This window comes from Pinus tabuliformis, chromosome Q, assembly GCF_031772625.1.
Source record: "Pinus tabuliformis cultivar Carrire ecotype Pingquan chromosome Q, CPIR1, whole genome shotgun sequence".
In the NCBI taxonomy this organism is placed as follows: domain Eukaryota; kingdom Viridiplantae; phylum Streptophyta; class Pinopsida; order Pinales; family Pinaceae; genus Pinus; species Pinus tabuliformis.
In genome coordinates, this window is record NC_142296.1 from 1,015,030,192 (window position 1) to 1,015,049,507 (window position 19,316).

At 35.9% G+C, this 19,316-nt stretch overlaps 1 protein-coding gene across 1 annotated transcript; it reads left to right on the forward strand.

The window, feature by feature from the left end:
• Positions 1-6,610: 6,610 nt before the first annotated feature.
• LOC149222942 (putative arabinosyltransferase ARAD1) lies at positions 6,611-15,074 on the forward strand. The gene is made up of 3 exons (XM_089387724.1): positions 6,611-6,776; positions 13,256-14,280; positions 14,485-15,074. The coding sequence occupies exons 1-3, from the start codon at positions 6,611-6,613 to the stop codon at positions 15,037-15,039; spliced, it is 1,746 nt and encodes a 581-aa protein (XP_089243850.1). The 3' UTR covers positions 15,040-15,074.
• The last annotated feature ends 4,242 nt before the right edge of the window (positions 15,075-19,316 follow it).

Below are 19,316 nucleotides of genomic sequence, written 5' to 3' on the forward strand. Positions count from 1 at the left end.
AAAAGTTGGACTATGTTTTGAGTCTTTGGTCAACCTTCATTAATTTTCAAAACCTAGAATTGTCAAATCTTTAGAGAGTTTTTAATTTTTTCTTTTCTTTTGCACCCATTGCACCTTGTTGTGAGAGACAATGCGTTGACATCACACTTTTTTTTTTATCAATGTTACTTATGTTTTCATTTTGTTTAATTCTACATATGTTTGAAATTAATGGGAAACATGGGTAAAATAATATTGAATGTCAATCTATCTAAAAACCCCTATGAAGTTATGATCAACTACAATATTAGTTAATTCAAACTTTCAATTTTAATTAATTTCTCTACATTTTTTTATTGCCACTTCCCTTTAAGCTTTAAATATATTTTGTTTTCTTGTAAGAGGATTTTACATGCATCAACTGTATATGACTAGTCAAATACTTTGATTGAATATTTAATGAATCATATATTTTCTTAAGTTCAACCTTACACATCTTTTCAATGCTAAATTTTGATAAAGGTGAAGAGGCAACCCTTTTAATAAAGCATAAATAATTAAGAGGCTACACATGTTTAATAGTTTAAAGCATTGGATCAAGAGGAAAAATGTCAATAAAACAAATATTTTCAAAAAAGGGATCTGCAACCCTAATGGTCGGGTGACCATGAGTTAGGCGGCGTGGGAAAACCAAAAAATACAGCAAGCGACAGATGCTAAAACCTAGAACCAACAACAATGATAGAGGAGGAAAGGAGGGGAGAGATCCCTCCTATCGAGATGCAGTGGCAAGGGAAGGCCAGATCAACAACAACCAGGAAAAAGAAACAAGAAAATCGAGACCTATCCTTGGAGCATGATGGCAGGCAGGCAGCAAAGGCAAGTGTTTATCATGTGCGGCGGACAAACCAAGATTCATAATCCTAATGAAAAAACTGGAGTGATACAGAAGCTACATGAAAGACCATGTGCTAATCTGCAAATTCATTGGAGTTTGGATGACAGAAAAGGACCTCACCAGATGGATCTAGTAAAAACAGAAAACCTAAGGCCACATCGAGCTAACCCTGGGAGCAAGAGGCTTCTTCATGATAATGTTCTTGAGCTTCCAAGATAAAGAAAAAGTGTTTGAAAATGGTCCATACTTCCATTATAATGCAGAATTTTTTATGAGATAATGGGAGGAATGTTATAACCCAGATAAGGAAAAATTCTTAGCAGCCCCGGTATGGGTAAGGTTATTCGGATTACCAATGGATTTCTGGGATCCAGAAATCCTAGAGGGTATAGGAAATACAATAGGTAGCTTTGTTAAAATAGCTGAAACTAAAAAAAAGGGAAGATACACCTCATATGCTAGAATTTGTGTCTATATGAATATAGCTAACCCTATTCCAGATATAATCGAGTTAGAGTATCATGAGGAAGTATGGAAACAAACCCTTGACTATGAGCATATTCCATTCAGATGCAGAAGATGTCATGAGTATGGACATTTGTTCAAGGAATGCCCACTCACAATAGAAGAAGAGGAGCGAAGAAACAAACAACAAAGGAAAAATCAAGAAGATAAGGAAGGGTTTTAGAAAGTAAAAAGCAAAAGATGACACACAAGAGAGAACCCTAGTGAAGGACGGAAAGAACAACAAACCCAGCCAATTAATACAAATAGCTTTGAAATCCTACAAGAAGAAGAAGAAGATAATGAGACCCAAACAATGGATTATCAGGGAGAAAAGGGAAAGGAAAGTAGCACAAGTCAAGGCAAATCACATACCAAGAGAAAGGCACAAAGTGAACCAACAGAAAAGGAGGAAAAGGAAGTGAGGGAGAAAATGGACAATGCAGTAATGGAAATTGACACAAGTAGAGGAGAAGAACTAAGATCGGAAGAACAAGTATTGCGGAAACACCTAGATGAATGGATACATATGGATGAAAGATTCATTCCAGAAGAGAAAAAAATAATATATAGAGAAACATTCTACCAATACCAAGTGAAACAGGGACAGGGAAAGTTGGAAATGGTAGAACAACTAGGTCTCTAATAGGACAATACTCAAGACCATCAAAGCAAAACAAAAGGCGGGAAAAAAAGAGGCAGGCAGAATATACAAGAATTGATACAGATCATGGGAGAAATGTTAGTGAACATTGGGAGAGTATTTCTGCTCTCCGTGGTATTCCACCAGTCAAATCAAGTACCCTAACGATAATCACATCCTAGAATATAAGAGGCCTGAATAGTAAAGGCAAACAAAGACACTTAGCAGAAAGGCTAAGAAAAGAAAAACCCCAACTAATGTTGTTACAGGAAACAAAAATATCAGAAAGGAAAATGGAGGAAATCCTAAACAAAATCAAACCAAAATATGAATGCATGACCATAGATGCGAAAGGCAGTGCTAGAGGCATAGCAATACTATGGAACCTTGCAGAAATCATAGCAGACTACTGGATAGGTATGAAAAGAATAGTCACAGGGAAGCTTCGGTTAATAGAAAATAGAGAATGGTTTCTAGTATTGGCAGTATATGGCCCTCATACACCAACAGAAAGAGGAAGTTTCCTCCTCCAACTTCAGCAGCTAGGGAACTTTCATAAAGAAAAGTTGTGGTTGATAGCAGAAGACTTTAACATGACAACATCAAAAGATGAGAAGAAAGGAGGAATTCAAAGGGAAAAGCCATAAAAGGTGAGAGTCAGGGAGCTTCAGGTAGAACTGAAAATGGTAGATATCCCATCCATAAATGGAAAATCGACATGGAACAATCGACGAGGAGGGAGCAAACAAATAGCTTCAAGAATAGACAGATTCATAGCAACAGAACACTTCATAGGAAAATATATCTTCTACGAAGCAACAATCACCCCATGTCTAGGGTCGGATCACTTTCCCATCAAATCAGAAATAGTTATGAACCAGCAGAACCCGAATAGACCCTTTAGGTTTGAGGCATTCTAGTTGAGAGATCCCATGTTCATAGAAAAGATGAAGAACTGGTGGAAGGAGACTAAGACTGGGATGGAAGGAAGAAATAAAATGCACACTGTCCAACTCAGATTAAAAGATCTAAAAGGAAGGATAAAGAAGTGGAACAAAGAAGAATTCAGAAATATTCAAAAGGAATAAGAGACTCTCTAGATAACGATGAAAAGAATACAACAGAAAATTATAGATGAAGGGAGAAGTGAAGAACTAACAGAAGAAGAAGTAGTGGTGATAAACAAACTAGAGGAAAGAAGAAAACAAGAGGAAATCTTATGGAAACAAAAATCAAGAATCCAATGGATAAAAGGAGGAGAGAGAAATATGAAAATCTTCCATAAGGCAATGCTGCAGCATCGACAACAAAATAGAAAATTCTCCCTGAAAGACAACCAAGGCAACAGGATAACATAGAAAGCAGAAATGGAGAATTGGATGGTACAACATCTTAAAGAGACTCTCACAGAACCCAATATTAAAATGGAGGATGACATTGATAAAATCAGTCAACACATCCCCAAAATAGTGACTAGAGACTAGAACTTGGAAATCGTAAGGGTCATAATGAAAGTAGAGGTGGAGGAGGTAATAAAAAAGATGGCAAAGAATAAAGCACCTAGGCCGGATGGATTCACTTCAGAATTCTATGAAGCCACGTGGAGCTTCATGAGTCAGTAATAGTGAATGCAGTAGAAGAGTCCCAATGCACCAAAAGAATGCACCCAACCTTGAATGCTACATTCCTAGCTCTGATTCCAAAGATTGAGAACTCAAAAGATCCACAAGGGTTCCAATCGATAGCGCTATACAACGATATATATAAAATCCTAGCTACTATAATAGTGAATAGACTAAAACCAATACTACTAGAGTTGATATCCCAGGAACCGACGGGGTTTGTCAAAGGCGGACAAACAATAGATGGCATAGTAGTACCATGAGAAGCAATCCACTCACTAAAAAATTCAAAAACCAAGGGGATGCTGATAAAACTAGACCTAGCTAAAGCGTATGACAGACTTAGTTGGGGATACCTCCAACAAATCATAAAGGAATAAAAATTTGATGACAGGTGGATAAACTTGGTAATGTCAATGTTAACTATGCCAGTTATGTCAGTACTATTAAATGGGTCACCAACAGAAGCCTTCAATCCATCGAGAGGACTCAGGCAGGGGGACCTAAAATCCCTGTTCTTGTTCATCCTTGTAGCGGATGGACTAGGAAGACTAATAATAGCTAAAGTTAATAGCGAACAACTGAAGGGATTACGACTATGGGGAAATTACCTACCTCTAACCCACCAACAATTTGTTGATGATGTTGTACTATATGGACAACAAACACTCAAAGAAGCAAAAAACATAATGGAAATTCTCATGGAATTCACAAAGGTCTCAGGGACAAAGATAAGTAAAGAAAAATCGGAAATTTATTTCTTCAATACCCAAGCTTCCTCCCAAGCTTTCTTGGCAAGAGCCATGGGATTCAGAGTCGGGAAATTCCCTACAAAGTACTTAGGCATCCTGCTAAATGACAAGCAAAATAGAGTTGCTAGTTGGGGAATCCTGATGGGTAATATTCAAAACAGAATGCAAAACTGGACATTCAGGGCACTGAACATCCCGAGCCGCATAATCCTGCTCAAATCGGTGCTCCAATCCATACCGATCTATCAACTAACTAGCCAAGCCACACTTAAAACAATTTGCCAAAAAATGGTAGATATGTTTAAAAAGTTCTTATGGCAAGGGTCGAGTAAGATAAAAATATGGACGCTTCTATCCTAGATTTGTCTAAGTAAATCCCTAAAAGGAGGACTAGGCCTGAGAGACCCATACATCCTGAACCAAGTAATGGGGGAAAAGTTGTGGTGGCGATAGATATAAGGAGGGGACGACTTGTGGAAAAAACTATGGGAGAGAAAATACAAGATGGCCAGGTCTCCAGAAGGAAAGTTGAGAAGCCAAACTGAGAAGAAAGGCTCTGCAATTTGGAACTTGGTAAGAGCCAATAGGGATTTGATCAGGAAGCATAGCTTCTAGGAAGTAAGAGAGGGAGACAAAGTGAATTTCTGGGGGGAGGCGTATCAAAAGAGAGAAAAATTCAACCAACAACCTCTACTCCAAGAGATCCACCAGTTCACCATCCAAACTGAGGGCGATATAGTATGAAACTACTGGAGCCCAGAGTTGGATGGATATTCGAGAAAATGGAAACAAAAGGAAAACTGGCCAGAAGCACCTGTAGTAGTTAACTGGGAAATATATGAAAAGGAAATGGCAACAAGGAAAGTAGTGGTCAAAGAAGGGACAGACACTCTAAGATGGGGAACTAGAATCAAAGGTATGTTCACAATAGCAGAAGGATACCATCTAAAAGTAAGATACAATAGACACCCAAAAACAAAGAATTGGGACAACATATGGAAAAGAAAAACATGGCTGAAGGTAGCATTCTTTACCTAGTTCTTGAGCCACGGGAGAGCACTAACATGGAACCAGATGAGGAAAAAAGGAATGCAAGGCCCATCACAATGCGCCCTCCACCGAGAACAGGAAGAAACCATGTAGTGTCTAACCAACGATTGCAAAGTCAGCGACAACCTGTGGAGACAACATTAGCAACTCTTGGAAATCAATGATAGAGAAATAAACAACATGAAAATAATGATAGAGAATTGGAGGAACGAACCTTACCAGAATACAATTCTGAACAGAGCGTGGAAACTATCAATAGGATTCATTCTGTGGAACATCTGGAAAGAGTGGAACCACCTAATTTTCAAGGAGGATGGTAGAGAAAAGAACGAGATATGGAACCAAATCATCCAGAATATAAGAGAGACCATCCTCACAGAGAGGTGGTATGAGGAGGATTGGAAAACTGACCAAACAGAGACAAGAATAATGACACACCTGCAACTAAAGCCTAGTATGAAAAATATGATAGCAAGGAAACACCACAATAATGAGGTGGAAGAGGTCAATCACTACATAAATCCTCAATAGGGGTTCATCAAGTTGAATTTTGATGGGGCAGCGAAAGGAAATCTAGGAGAGGCAGGGATTGGCGGAGTATTCAGAGACGACAGGGGAACGATGCTCAGGATCTATGCGATGGACTGCGGCAACACAACAAACAACGAAGCAGAGCTTCATGCACTGAAAAGAGGGCTAGAAATTGCCATAAGGGAGGAATACCAAAAGCTTCAGGTAGAAGGAGATGCAAAACTGGTAGTGGACATAGTCAAGCAGCTACAACAAGGCACACCAGCAGAAAAAATTAGTCGTAGCTGGAGAACCGCCTAGTTGGTGAAGGAGATAAGTAAACTACTAAGACAGGTAGCCTACATCCTTCCCACCCATGTGAGAAGGAAGGGCAACGAACCAGTTGACAGTCTGGCAAATTGGGGTTGCAGGAATGGAGGAAGGTCATTGGATGCAAGTGAGGCCGAGCTAATTTAGATGGAGGAGATGGAAAACTTGATGCAACTCCTTGAAAAAAGACAAAGAAGGAGAGAATAACACCATAGAAAATATAGCGAGACCGGGGAGGCGTGGCTGGGAAGGGGAAGGAAGAGGACAGGTGGGGGAAAGGATAGATGCGAAGAATGAAGTGAGTAGACAGGTAATCTGGCAGATGACGGAGCAGGGCAGAGAAGGTACACCTCCCGAGAGTACGGGGGCAGTGACAGATGAGAATGACAGAGAGGAGGGCAGGGCAGAGAGCAGGCGGGCGGGCAGAAGAATGATACCAAGTGGCAAAAAAAGGATAGTACTAACATGGCAAGAGTTGCCGGAAGAAAGTGTGGATTAATGAGAAATAATGATAGAAAGGATAGAAGGGAAACCTCCAAAGATGAGGGTGGAGGGATCCATGCTAGTAACAAAGCCAGACAGGTGGTGGTAAAGACAAGGGGCCGGAGGAAGAGAGGGATAAAAATTAACGAAAATATGAATACAACAAAATGCATACAGACGAAGACGAGGAAAGATGGTGAGAAGGAAGGTGGAAAAAGATAGAAGAGTAGGCAGTCAAAGGAAGATGAAACAGATCGACAAGTTGGTATGTAGTCCTTTCGCTCCACACTCTTGCTAGACTCAAAAGTATTTTCAGTAGGAAAATAGGAAGTCCACGTTGGAACATGCTTAAGACTGTAATAAAGGATATCAGAACTTCCTGCGACAAGGGAAAAACCATTCCCGCAGAGCATCTAAATTTCCTGGGCAGGGAGATTGGGAGGAAGGGTCTCGCACCCAGGAAGGGAGAGGACCATCCTGGGATAAAAGCCTGTAGTATTCCCCGAAAGAACATGACCCTTGCCAGGCCTGTAGGAATGAAGGGGAGCGAACCAGTAGACAAATGGGAAGTAACCTGGGAGGGAAAAATCCTAAGGTTTAGAGGGATCCACGCAATCCTGCAATCTGGGGGGGAGGGTAGGAGAGTTAGATCCAGGAAACCTGTAGACAAGACAGGGAGACCTTGGGAAAGATGGAAACAAAATTAGACCTCAGCCGGGGAGGAACCCATGTGGTTGCCTAAAATGGAAGGGTAGGGCATAGATTGCTGCCAGGGGTGGAAAAAGGGAAGAAACCCACGAAAATTCCCAACCTCGACCAAAAAAAGGACTGGCTCTAAACCCAATCTAACCAAAAACCCGAAGGTAGTAAACCCAGGAAAGGGAAAGAAAATGAGCAATTGGGAAATTGCGTTGATTCAATATTATAACTCTGATAAATGCATCGATTTTGTGATAGGTATATTAACATACTAGGGAAAGTATAGTGAACAGAACAGAGAACACCAGGAAAAAGATAGCTGCATCCAGACAGGGAGAAAAATGGCCCCTAGGAAAGGAAAGAGAGTAACCAAAACGGAAGAAGGAACAAGTGGACCAACGAGGAAAAGAGGCAGGAAACTAGGTGGTGAACATATGAAGACAATCATCGACACCTACATGGCCGGGAATCTGCCAGACATTAGAGCCCAGATCACGAGTTGGGAGAGAGAACTAAACGACAGTATCAAGCACCGGGATATCCCCATGGAAGAATGGGAAAGTATGGTGCCGGACCCCATGAACACTCGTGGGAGGCATTCCCTTTTCAGGCAAACCATACAATAGTACTGGGTAATGAAGAATGTGGTGGCATGGGCCATGACCCTACATTGAGAGCAAACAACGGGTGAAGGAGCAGAGGCATAGGAGAAGAACAAGGAAAAGGACCCAGTCAGGGCAGAATTACTCAGGGAGATAGCGACAATTCAGATACAGACCTACAAAAACAACCTAGCCCTGGGTAGAATTGAACAGACTCTTAAAGACCTGAAGTGGAGAATTGAGCAGCGGAGCGAGATGCCAGGATCTAGTGCCAAGGTGCTAGCCCCAGTAATATCTTTAGATGAGGATTGATGAAATGGATTTACATGTTTAATTTTAATTTGATTTCTAGAAACAGTAGTATAGACAGTCAAAACAATGATGCTAGATGGATAGCAATAAACCTCTTTAAATTTTGGACAGGGTTTCCTTTGGGTAGGTAAGCCACCTAGTGCAAATGGTTGTTAAAGTTTTTGAAAAAGGAATATAAATAGAGTAACTGCCAAGTTTACAAAAAAAAAAAAGAAAAAAAGTTTAAAGCATTGGACATCTAAAAATCCAAATTAAAACAAAACATTTTAGATGCTCTCGCATAATTCCTTAACCTAGAATTGTCTACAAAGGTACAATAGGGACATTGATCGAGTGATGATCCCTCGTTGCAAGAAAATATTTTCTTCCTATCAATACAATGTATACTTTTCTCACTTATATGAAACATTTTTTATCTAATTTATCTCACAAACATTTTATTTGTAGCCTTAAGCATAATACTATAGTCAGCTAATCATTATTATACTTTCTTGTAATGCAACTAGTTTTTTAATTTATTGCTTTTATTTTCTTAAGTACTTTTGTACTAAAATATTAACATAATAAAATTGTTGGTGATATCTTTAACTCATCAATTTTGTTAGTTATTCAAGGCATCATTTTGAACTTTCCGTATTAGATCAATTACATCTCATTTATTTCATTTAAAAAATACATTTAACTGTAATCAAACCAAAATTGGAAACACCATTCAAAACCATATAAAGCTTTGTTAGAACATAAGTCGTATGAATTCTTGATTCCAAATAGTGTGAGGTACTAGTGGGGAGAATCCCTACTAAAAGTGCAGGCCATTTAACGCTATCAAGATGACTATAAACCACAATTATTTAAAGAAAAAAGGAACTAAAGAAACAAACAAAACATGTGGCTCTAGCCAGTGCTAGAAATGCTTTAGTTCATGTTAAATTTAACATTTTGGAGGAACCGAAATTAAAGTTGCTTCCACCAACTAAGTTATTGGATATTCACATAGCGGGTTGATGAGAAAGTCTTATGAAAACGATTATGGTGTTAGTACATTAGATGTAGTGTGTAGTGAAGTTGCAAGAAAGAGCACTCAATGAGATGTAAAATCAAAGATCCCATTGAAACTCAAGGGGGAGCATAGAGCTATAAAATGGCCACATTAGCTGCCTCAGTCGTTGCATCATGAGCATTTTGCTACCTATAATAATGATTACAAGGCTCAATATTGGTTTACTATGGAAATCCCATCAGGAAAATGTGTAGTACAAGGCATCCACTTCTGTTCATAAATTGTACACAAATTTATGACACTCCTTCTAATGTTGTTGGTTGGTGCATGGTTGGTTGGAATCTTGTATTAGTTCCTTGCATACCTTGAATCACAATGTTCTTTTATTTACATTTTCTCATCCTTGCTACAAGAAGTTAGCACACGTACATGCCTCATGGGGATGGGGACATTTTATGCTTATATTGTTTTGGTTGAATATTCATTTTCATTTTCAACTCTCCTAAGGTGGAGAAAAATGGGTATACTATCCAGTTAAAATAAGATGAAATCATACAAAATATGAGAGGCCCGAAGAAGTCAAAGATAATATGTTATGTAGCATAGTTAGCGGATAATAATAATAGTATAATATAATTAAACAAAGGAGGGTGACATAGTCAAACTTAAATATTACCACATTTTGTATTGAACAAGCCTATAAGAAGTAGACTACTCAATGTAAAACATATGCTTGAATTCTAGAATACAAGTTCTATTCTATTAATTTTTCTATCATATTTAATTCAATTTTCTTTAATATACATTATTAGTCTTAGGAGATGCCTAAGCATCATCATCGTTGTCGATATTGTTATTCAAATAAAAGTAATTATATCTAATTTAGGTTTAGAAGCTTATCAAACAACAAATTGATGTATGATACCTTCTTTTTATACAGACAAAAGACCCCTAATTGAATACTTAATTTATAGAAATATATGTATCATACCAACTTTGATTATTATTAAATATATGAATAATATATATATTATATAAATTATTAAAATATATATACAACTATGCCATATACATAATCAAATATTAATAAACCATATAATGAAATATTAATAAACCATATAATTAATTATAATATTTAAAGCACACCCACATTAATTTATATAATCTATGCTAAATCAAGCATATTTTATGTAGCTATACTACTTAAATTGAAATTTTACCTTCAATATTAAGTTTAAATATCATTTTCATATCATGTAAAACCTATGTAAATTTTCTTTAACATATGTAAGAAAGCTACATAGAATCATCATCCTTACTAGGAAACTTTAGCACAAAATTGGATATTGCCCTAAGTTGTAAAACAGTTAACATATTTACAAAAATGTTACATTTATATTTATTGCAAAAATGTTACATTTGTATTTATTGTTTTAAGCTTTATTTAAATTTTTTTTTTACAAGACATAAAAATAGAGTCAACAAACTATTTGAATACTTAACTTAATTTTATTAAACTAAATAAAATTACCTTCTGGCAAAAGGAATTGTTGAACTAGATTGAACCAGAAATTTACCTTCTAGCAAAAGGAATTGTTGAACTAGATTGAACCAGAAATTGACTAAAGAGGGTCCCTTACCTTCCATGTTCACCATTTAAAAACAACATCGAACGTTTCGCGCTGCCGAGTGAGTAAAGCATTCCAACAGTGCCGTCTCACATATCCAAACAATTCCATTGCCAAAATACCATAAAATATTAACGCAGCAATGACACTGCATTGAAGAACAAAACGCATCATAGCAAAGAAACTGCTTAAGAGGCATTTTTCTATGCCCCAAGCAGTACGACGATGAATGTTGGAGCCAATAAAATACATGATGTAATCTAAATAAGCATATGTGCATTAGATTCCAATGCAATTTTACACGATGAATGTTGGAGCCAATAAAGTACATAATGTAATCTAAATAAGCATATGTGCATTAGATTCAAATGCAAATTTACGCGATGAGTAAGGTTATATATTGCTAGACTCAATGTAGCTTTAGCAATTACTAGATGGGAGTTTTTTTTTTTTTTTTTAAGGTTTTTTTTAGATTAAAATTATATTTTATTAGTTTTTGGAGTAAGAAGTTAAACTAATTGTTTTTCTTTCTAATTTAGTAAGGAAGAGATGATGTAACTGCATAGAGAGACATTCTCCAATTCAATATGGTAGACATGTTGTGATCTCTTCCAAACATTTTGACTTTGTCAAAATAAAATAAAATAAATCTTTTCTTAAAATGAAAACGAATTAAAACTAGCTCACTTGGCAACTTAGTTGGTGACTGCCTTGTTATTAAGGACTATGTGAACCATGAGATTCACCTCGTGGGTCAAACAAACAAAAAAAACTTCCTAAAACAATAGAAACAAAAATTCTACATTATTATTATTATTTGTAATGTAGTTAAGGTAAATTTGACTTGGTCGAGTTACCAATGGTTTTTGAGCTCTAGGTTTTGACAACCCGTGGTATTGGCTCATGGTATTGGTGTGAATATAACACTATTTAAACAAGAAATTAAACCAACCTAAATTCATATTAACTTTGGATATACCAAACCTTGAGAGGGATCAAATTTCTTTTCAGAGGTTTTCATGTCAAGATATTTGATCTCATCTTAACTTTGGATCTACCAAGCATTGAGATGGATCAAATATCTCTTCAGAAGTTTACATCTCAGGAGATTTGATGTGTTGCTTAATAGATCTAAAGTTAAGATGGATCTACATTAGTATTATGTGATGTTATTGGTATTAATAATCAAAACACTGTAGATCCATCTTAACTCTAGATCTAACAGGCATCGAGAGGATCAAATCTCTCTTAGTGCAAACCTTTCCTCGGATTTTACACTTAAAAGAGAGGTTTGCACCTTTGGAGATTCGAGCCCCTCTTATAGAATATTTGCACCTTTGGAGATTTGATCCCTGCTATAGATCGAGAGTCAAGATGAATCTAAGATGTTTTAACAAAATAAGATCTCATCTTTCTAAAATATAAGGAAACTAAATGATTGCCCAAGGCTCAAAAAAATCTAAAACAAGTAAATGTTTATTACTAATCAGTTATTTTAAGTGACATAATTTTCCAGATATAAAAGTAATGTATTGTGGATAGAAGTGAATAATAATTCTTCTATTTACCAATTAAAAAAAAAAGTTACACAACTTTTATTATCTTAGAAAAATTAAAATAGAAATAATGAACTAATAATAAATTGGCTATTTTTAATTTCAAAATATTAAAGTAATATTAAAATATTTATATTCTATAAAATTATTTTTTTCCTTCAGATATTTTAAATATAAAAAAAATCTAATTTATAGATATTTTGACTATTAAAAACAATTTTTTTTAATTGATTTAATCGACTTTAAAAAATATTTAAAAAAAATATTATATCTATTTATTCATTCAAAAAATACATTATACCTCACTAAAAATACTTCACTTTATTTATTTGGTAAATACTTATCCATGGTTAGTAAAACGCAGTTAAGATGGATATTTTAGTTTCAATGATTAGATGGATATTTTAGTTTTTTCAAAACAACCTAGGTTTCCTGGTTGACTTGACTCAAAACATTGTTGATTAGACTGAAAAGAATCCTGAGAAAGGTTTATAACTACGAAAACGACAGAAAGTAAGGGAGTAGTCTACCTAGGCGGTAGAATGGCCCGTTTTCCGGCACCGGCCGGAAAATCGTCGGGCTCCGGCCACCGGGAATGTCTCCGCCCTCCGCCACCCTCCTTCTCCGCTTCTCCGCCACCCTCCCAGGCAATTCTGACATTCCTGCCACGGCCTGACAAAAAATCAGATTGGGGCCTGACATCCCCTGACAGGCTACTCCGATTGGGGACGAGCCCACGGTGTATTGTTCCGGGGAGCCGCTTGTTTCGACTGAGTTCAGACAGTCTCAGAATCCTCTGGTTCTTTGTGTTGAAATCGAAGGAAAAAAAGAAAACGTTAAGCTCGGCGCGAACAAGTATTCCGAGAGGCAGCCGCTGGGGACTGCGGCACAGACGAGGGAAAAGGATTAGAAGGAGCCGGATCCCGCGCCACTGTTCGAACCCGGGGAGTTGGCGTCATGGTTCTTCTGGAAGGCGGGTATTGCAGAGTTCATGGGCCAAAAATAAAACTCCAAAATCAGGGATCTGCGATAAGAACGGAACTCCCACCGGTTCAGAGCCAAATAACAAACAGGGCAACCCGAAAGACGCGGTGTTGAAGGTTTTTATGTATAATATGCCACCTGAATTCCATTTTGGTATGTTAGATTGGAAGCCAGAAAAGAGTGTATGGCCGACAAATCTCACTGAAATCCCCCGATATCCGGGCGGACTCAATTTGCAGCACAGTCCAGAATATTGGCTTACCTTGGATCTACTATCTTCGAACATACCAGGCAGAAACTCTCCTTGCAGTGCCCGGAGAGTTGAAAATTCCAAAGAGGTTGATGTTTTCTTTGTGCCCTTTTTTTCTTCATTGAGTTATAACAGGCATTCAAAAGTTGAGACCCGTGGGCATAAGAGTAAAAATGAACTTTTGCAGGAGAAATTGGTGCATTTTTTGATGGGTCAGGAGGCCTGGAGGAGATCAGGGGGGAAGAATCATGTAATAGTTATGCATCATCCAAATAGCATGGTAATAGCAAGGGAGCAGCTTCGGTCGGCAATGTTCATTGTAGCTGACTTTGGACGATATTCACCATTGGTAGGCAACGTAGAGAAGGATGTTGTGGCTCCTTACAAGCATGTTGTTCCTTCCCTTGCAAAGGATTCTTCATCATTTGAAAGCCGAAGCATTCTCCTTTTCTTTCAAGGTGCTATTTACAGGAAGCATGTGAGTTCTTGAATCCAAATGCAATTATTTCCACCATTATTTTGGCCTCTTTAAAGTGTGCTTGCATGCAGCCTGTTGTTGGTAGGAATCCCTTCTTGAGGCACCACAAGCCCATGAATTTGATTCCATATTTATTTTGTTTCAAAAGCGAACACGTTGAATTTACCTTCAATGTCCATTGCTGACTTGGTTTATAATTATCAGGGTGGATATATTAGACAAAAGCTCTATGCTCTTCTGAAGGATGAAAAGGAAGTACATTTTACTTCTGGGAATACACAGAGGGATGGAATAAGAAAAGCAACTGAAGGCATGCGGTCTTCAAAGTTTTGCCTAAACATGGCAGGCGATACACCCTCTTCAAATCGGCTCTTTGATGCTATTGCTAGCCATTGCGTTCCTGTTATCATTAGCGATGAGATTGAGCTTCCTTATGAGGATGTCCTTGATTATACAGAATTTTGCATTTTTGTACAGTCTGCTGATGTTGTCAAAAAAGGGTTGTTGATAAGATTGCTTAATAGTGTTAAAATGGAAGAATGGACCCGCATGTGGCAAAAGTTGAAGGAAGTCAGCCACCATTTTGAGTATCAATATCCAGCTCAGCCTGATGATGCTGTGCACATGATTTGGAAAGCAGTTGCGAGAAAGCTACCTTCTGTCAGGCTCTCCCTTCATAAAGGAAAGCGCTACTCCAGATCTTGGCTTGCAAAGCACAGAGATTCCTTTTTCAGTCTACAAAAATTGGCTAGAGGCTAGCCTAGATTCGGGTATGATTTCTGCAATTCAGATTCACATTTGAAATTACCAAACAGAAGGTAGTGTAGTCACAACTCACATCGTTTCCATGGTACTTAGAAATGCATGGCTTAATCTCTTTGACGAGCATATGACTACTGATAGAATCAACGAGTAACCATCAAAGTAACTATAACTGATTTAATGAGAGCCATGTGCAGTTTCATAGTCTGAATTAGTCCGATGTTCAAGATGGAAATTGCATTGTTTCCAAAAGTCCGATGTTCAAGATGGAAATTGCATTATTTCCAAAAGTCCGATGTTCAAGATGGAAATTGCATTGTTTCCAATCATGAAATGGATTGAAAATGTTATTTTTTCTTGTATTTGTAGTTCCTGGCTTTCATGTGCATTGCCAACAGAAGAAATGCACAAAAAATATCAGTATCAGAGAAAATAAATCGCCCTAGTTGATTATAGGTGTACTCTTCTACATTTGCAAATGAAGTCAGGGCTTGATCGCTGTATATTGAAAAAATGCAGCCAGGTCATTCTCATGTATCTTATTGATTATAGGTGTACTCTTCTACATTTGCATTATAGGTGTACTCTTCTACATTTGCAAATGTAGTCAGGACTTGATCGCTGTATATTGAAAAAATGCAGCCAGGTCATTCTCATGTATCTTATTTTTGAGATGAACATTATCACTTATAACTCAAAATTCATTCATATTCATGTTAAAAAGGTGAGTTTCACAATAGAGGGAAAATAGAATGAATTTTTGAAACAAATAAGCTTTTAAGCTACAAACCTGATTTTTAAAAATTTGGATATATATATATATGCTTTCTTAGCACAAATCCTCCCATTCACTATGTAACCATTCTATACGAACTCACGTTTTGACACTGTGATGCCCGTTTAGCAAAATAAATTCCGATAGCTTTACCATTCCTCTTCAAAGAAATGAGGAATATCAAAGTGCCACGTATGGGCCATATCTTCATTTTATTATGATTTATATTTTATAATTTAAAAAATTAAATATTATATATATTAGGTATATGTTATTAGCTCACTCGGTATTTAATTTTTTAATATATTTAATTCAATGTTAATATATTAACAATCTACGAAATTGTGTGGTATTTCCTTGCTTGAATAGCATTGCGATCTTTACACCTCCATCTCAACTAATATTACACACTTATGTATCACCATTTTTAAATTCTTAAACTTCAAGAATCCAATGCAATGCGTGAGGGGAAAAGATTATGAATTATCAAGACATAAAGGTTTTTTCGTGGTCTAAGAATAGACTTTTGCTCTTCATTTATATATATATATATATTTGAATTGAATTGAATTGGTTTCAATAAGTTATGGATATATGAAGAGTATGTTTGTAAACCAATTTTAGGTGTTTATTATTATTATTATTTTTATATATATAAAATTGATTGTATATGTAATATATTTAATAATATAGAGAGTTTTGATAAGAAATATTTAGATTTTCATAAGAGGTAGGAGAGTTTTTTTATAGTTATTTTGAGAAAAATTTGGATTTTTGTTAAGAATAGAAGAGATTTTTCTAGAAATTTTTTTTTATCCAGAAATGAGAAATGTGTGTCAAAAACTAGACTATCAATAGATCATTAATTAATTTATTTAATTTTTAAGTAATTGATTTTATTGAGTAATGCTTCTACATTATTGGTTTAAATTAGTTCTAACTCGTTTTATAAAATTACAATTTTGCAAATAAAGGTCTCATTATTGGATAGTTGGATATTCTTTCATTGACACTATTTATGATTTAGTTTAGTGTTAAGTTTATTGTTAGAGTAATGTATCCATTATGGACAATAAATCTTGGTTTTCAATTAGTAATGAAAAATATATGTGCATGTAGCTCTACCAATGAAGGATCTCAAATATTATATAAAAGCTTTGTGGTTCAACATAAGGATACCCCATTTATAATATTATTATTGAAAGGAGCATTAAAAGTCTAGATCCACCTTTATTCTTCGCCTTTGGAAAGGAAAAACCTTCCATCGTAAGTACCTAGACTCCTTTGGTGAATGGAACTTCACCCACTAGGTCAAGTAATATTTCTCTACTACAATTAAGTTTATGATTTTCTTATTTCTAAGATCATTCATTTTGAAAATTTCAAGGAATAACTACTCTAGTAGGTTCATCTTCAAAAAAATTACCCATAATATTGGAGATTATGGAAGGCATGGTTCTAGTGTTTGATACACATCAATTTTTCACATTTATGCAAATGATGCCAAATTCGAATCTTTTGCTATTCAATGAACTATTGTCATAAATCTCATTGAAAGATTGAATAAATAACTTTCCATAATGCATAAGAATCCTGGATTAAATACCTAAGAAACCCTAATTTTGGAGGTCATCGCGGGCCTTTAGTTCACAACATATAATGATGCATGTTGAATAGTAAACACCGAGTGACGTCATCATAGTTCTCCTATGTTAAGGGTGCGATGGTGTACTTATAGAGGTAAAAAATAAAAGGTAAGTGAAGATTCATATTCTAGAAACCTTGTGGTTGTTATCTAATTTGAAATGGTTGAGATTAGGATCAAGCTCCCTTTATCTTAGACCTCCTTCTTACTATAGTGGATCCATCCCACTCATTATATATCTCTCTCCTCCCTTCATGGATCTCTCAAATTCCACTCCTTCCTGTAAGTACAATGCAAAAAAAGAGAGTTGGGTTGCCATTTTAGACTTTTGAACTATAGCTACATATTGTTCAATCATCCATTTGAGCTCTTTTGATTGCAAGGGTTTGTATTGAGGGTCATTGCAAGGAGGCTTCCAACATCAAGCCATAGTTGTAAAACTATTCTTCTTCATTATTAATACAAACACATGTTTCTTTCCCATATACATTTGTCATGATGTTTATGTTAATACTCCTTGATCACTTACATAGTTTATGGTTGAATCATAGATGTGTATATGCTTCGATCACTTGTTTGTTTATGTATTTGTAATTCCCTTCCTGGAGAATCAAGAGAGAAAGGTTGAAAACAGAAAAGGAGAACAATGAGGATCATCATCAAGCGTTTTAGAAAATGTTTTTATGTGTTTGTATGTTATTTTCTAGACTTGGTTTTCGAGTCTAAGGAGATTTATCCTATCTACAAGATAATATTTTTCCCCCAAATAATTTTGTGACTCCACTAGGGAGCGAGATGCTATTCAATTTCCCTTATTTTTGAAAAGTTGAACTATGTTTTGAGTCTTTGGTCAACCTTCATTAATTTTGAAAACCTAGAACTATCAAATATTTTGAGAGTTTTTAATTTTTTCTTAGTTTTGCACCCATTGCACCTTGGTGTGAGAGACAATGTGTTGACATTGTTCTTTTCTTATCAACAGTTGTGAACATCGCAATGGTGTCTACTGTTGACCCACAATTATCTTTAAAAGAATGAAATTTATCGAGGCCTTTGTCTATTTGATCTTCAATCAAAGGATCAATTTGGTTTACGGGTAAATTTCTAGTTTGTTGTAAATGAAATTTTTTGTTTTGGTTTCATTTGACGACTTCATTGTAAAACTTTCCATTGCTATAATGTTTTAATTTGATTTCTTTGTTTACCTATTGAAGAAAAGAGTCACTATTATATATTATTAGGTCTATTGGATATTTCTTTCTCTATCTACAATAACCATCTTTAAAATTTTGTTGTTTGTATTTTGGAAAAAGAATTATTACATTACATAAAATCTTCTTTTTCACAAAAAGAAGAAAAAAATTGTGCTTAGATTGATTTGCATCGATTGTTTCATTCTGAAAAATTCGTACATCAGAGAGTTTTATTTTCTTTTATCTTAATAAAAGCAAAATATTGATTCGTGCTTTATAGAAAGTGTGTTGTTTTCTTTGAAAGAGTGGTTTTGGAATCCTTTGATTTTGGTATAAGAAGATTTGTTCAAGATAGGACCTTTACATTGTTGAAAATTGAAAGAAGTTTTATCCATCTCGTAAATCAGAGTTCATTGAATCAAAGAGTTTGGATTATCATATTTGCTACATTAGCACTTGGTTTGTCCAAATATCATCAGTTTCAACTTCATCAACCTTTTGAGTAAGAGCAACCTAAGAAACAATGCTAATAAAATAAATTTGACTTTTTATGCTTCTAGTGCTAATTAGACCTATATTATATTAGTTGTAGGGCTTTGGAACATGAGTGAGAGTTAACTTTCCAAAGTTGCAAACAAACGATAGTGTCTTGTGGTAGGGT

Excerpts from the sequence above, each read along its gene's own strand:
- LOC149222942 (XM_089387724.1), top strand. The coding sequence starts at position 6,611 with ATGACGGAGCAGGGCAGAGAAGGTACACCTCCCGAGAGTACGGGGGCA. Across the intron at positions 6,777-13,255 it reads GCAAGAGTTGCCGGAAGAAA|ATTGGGGCCTGACATCCCCT; the intron begins GTGTGGATTAAT and ends ACAAAAAATCAG. Across the intron at positions 14,281-14,484 it reads GTGCTATTTACAGGAAGCAT|GGTGGATATATTAGACAAAA; the intron begins GTGAGTTCTTGA and ends TATAATTATCAG.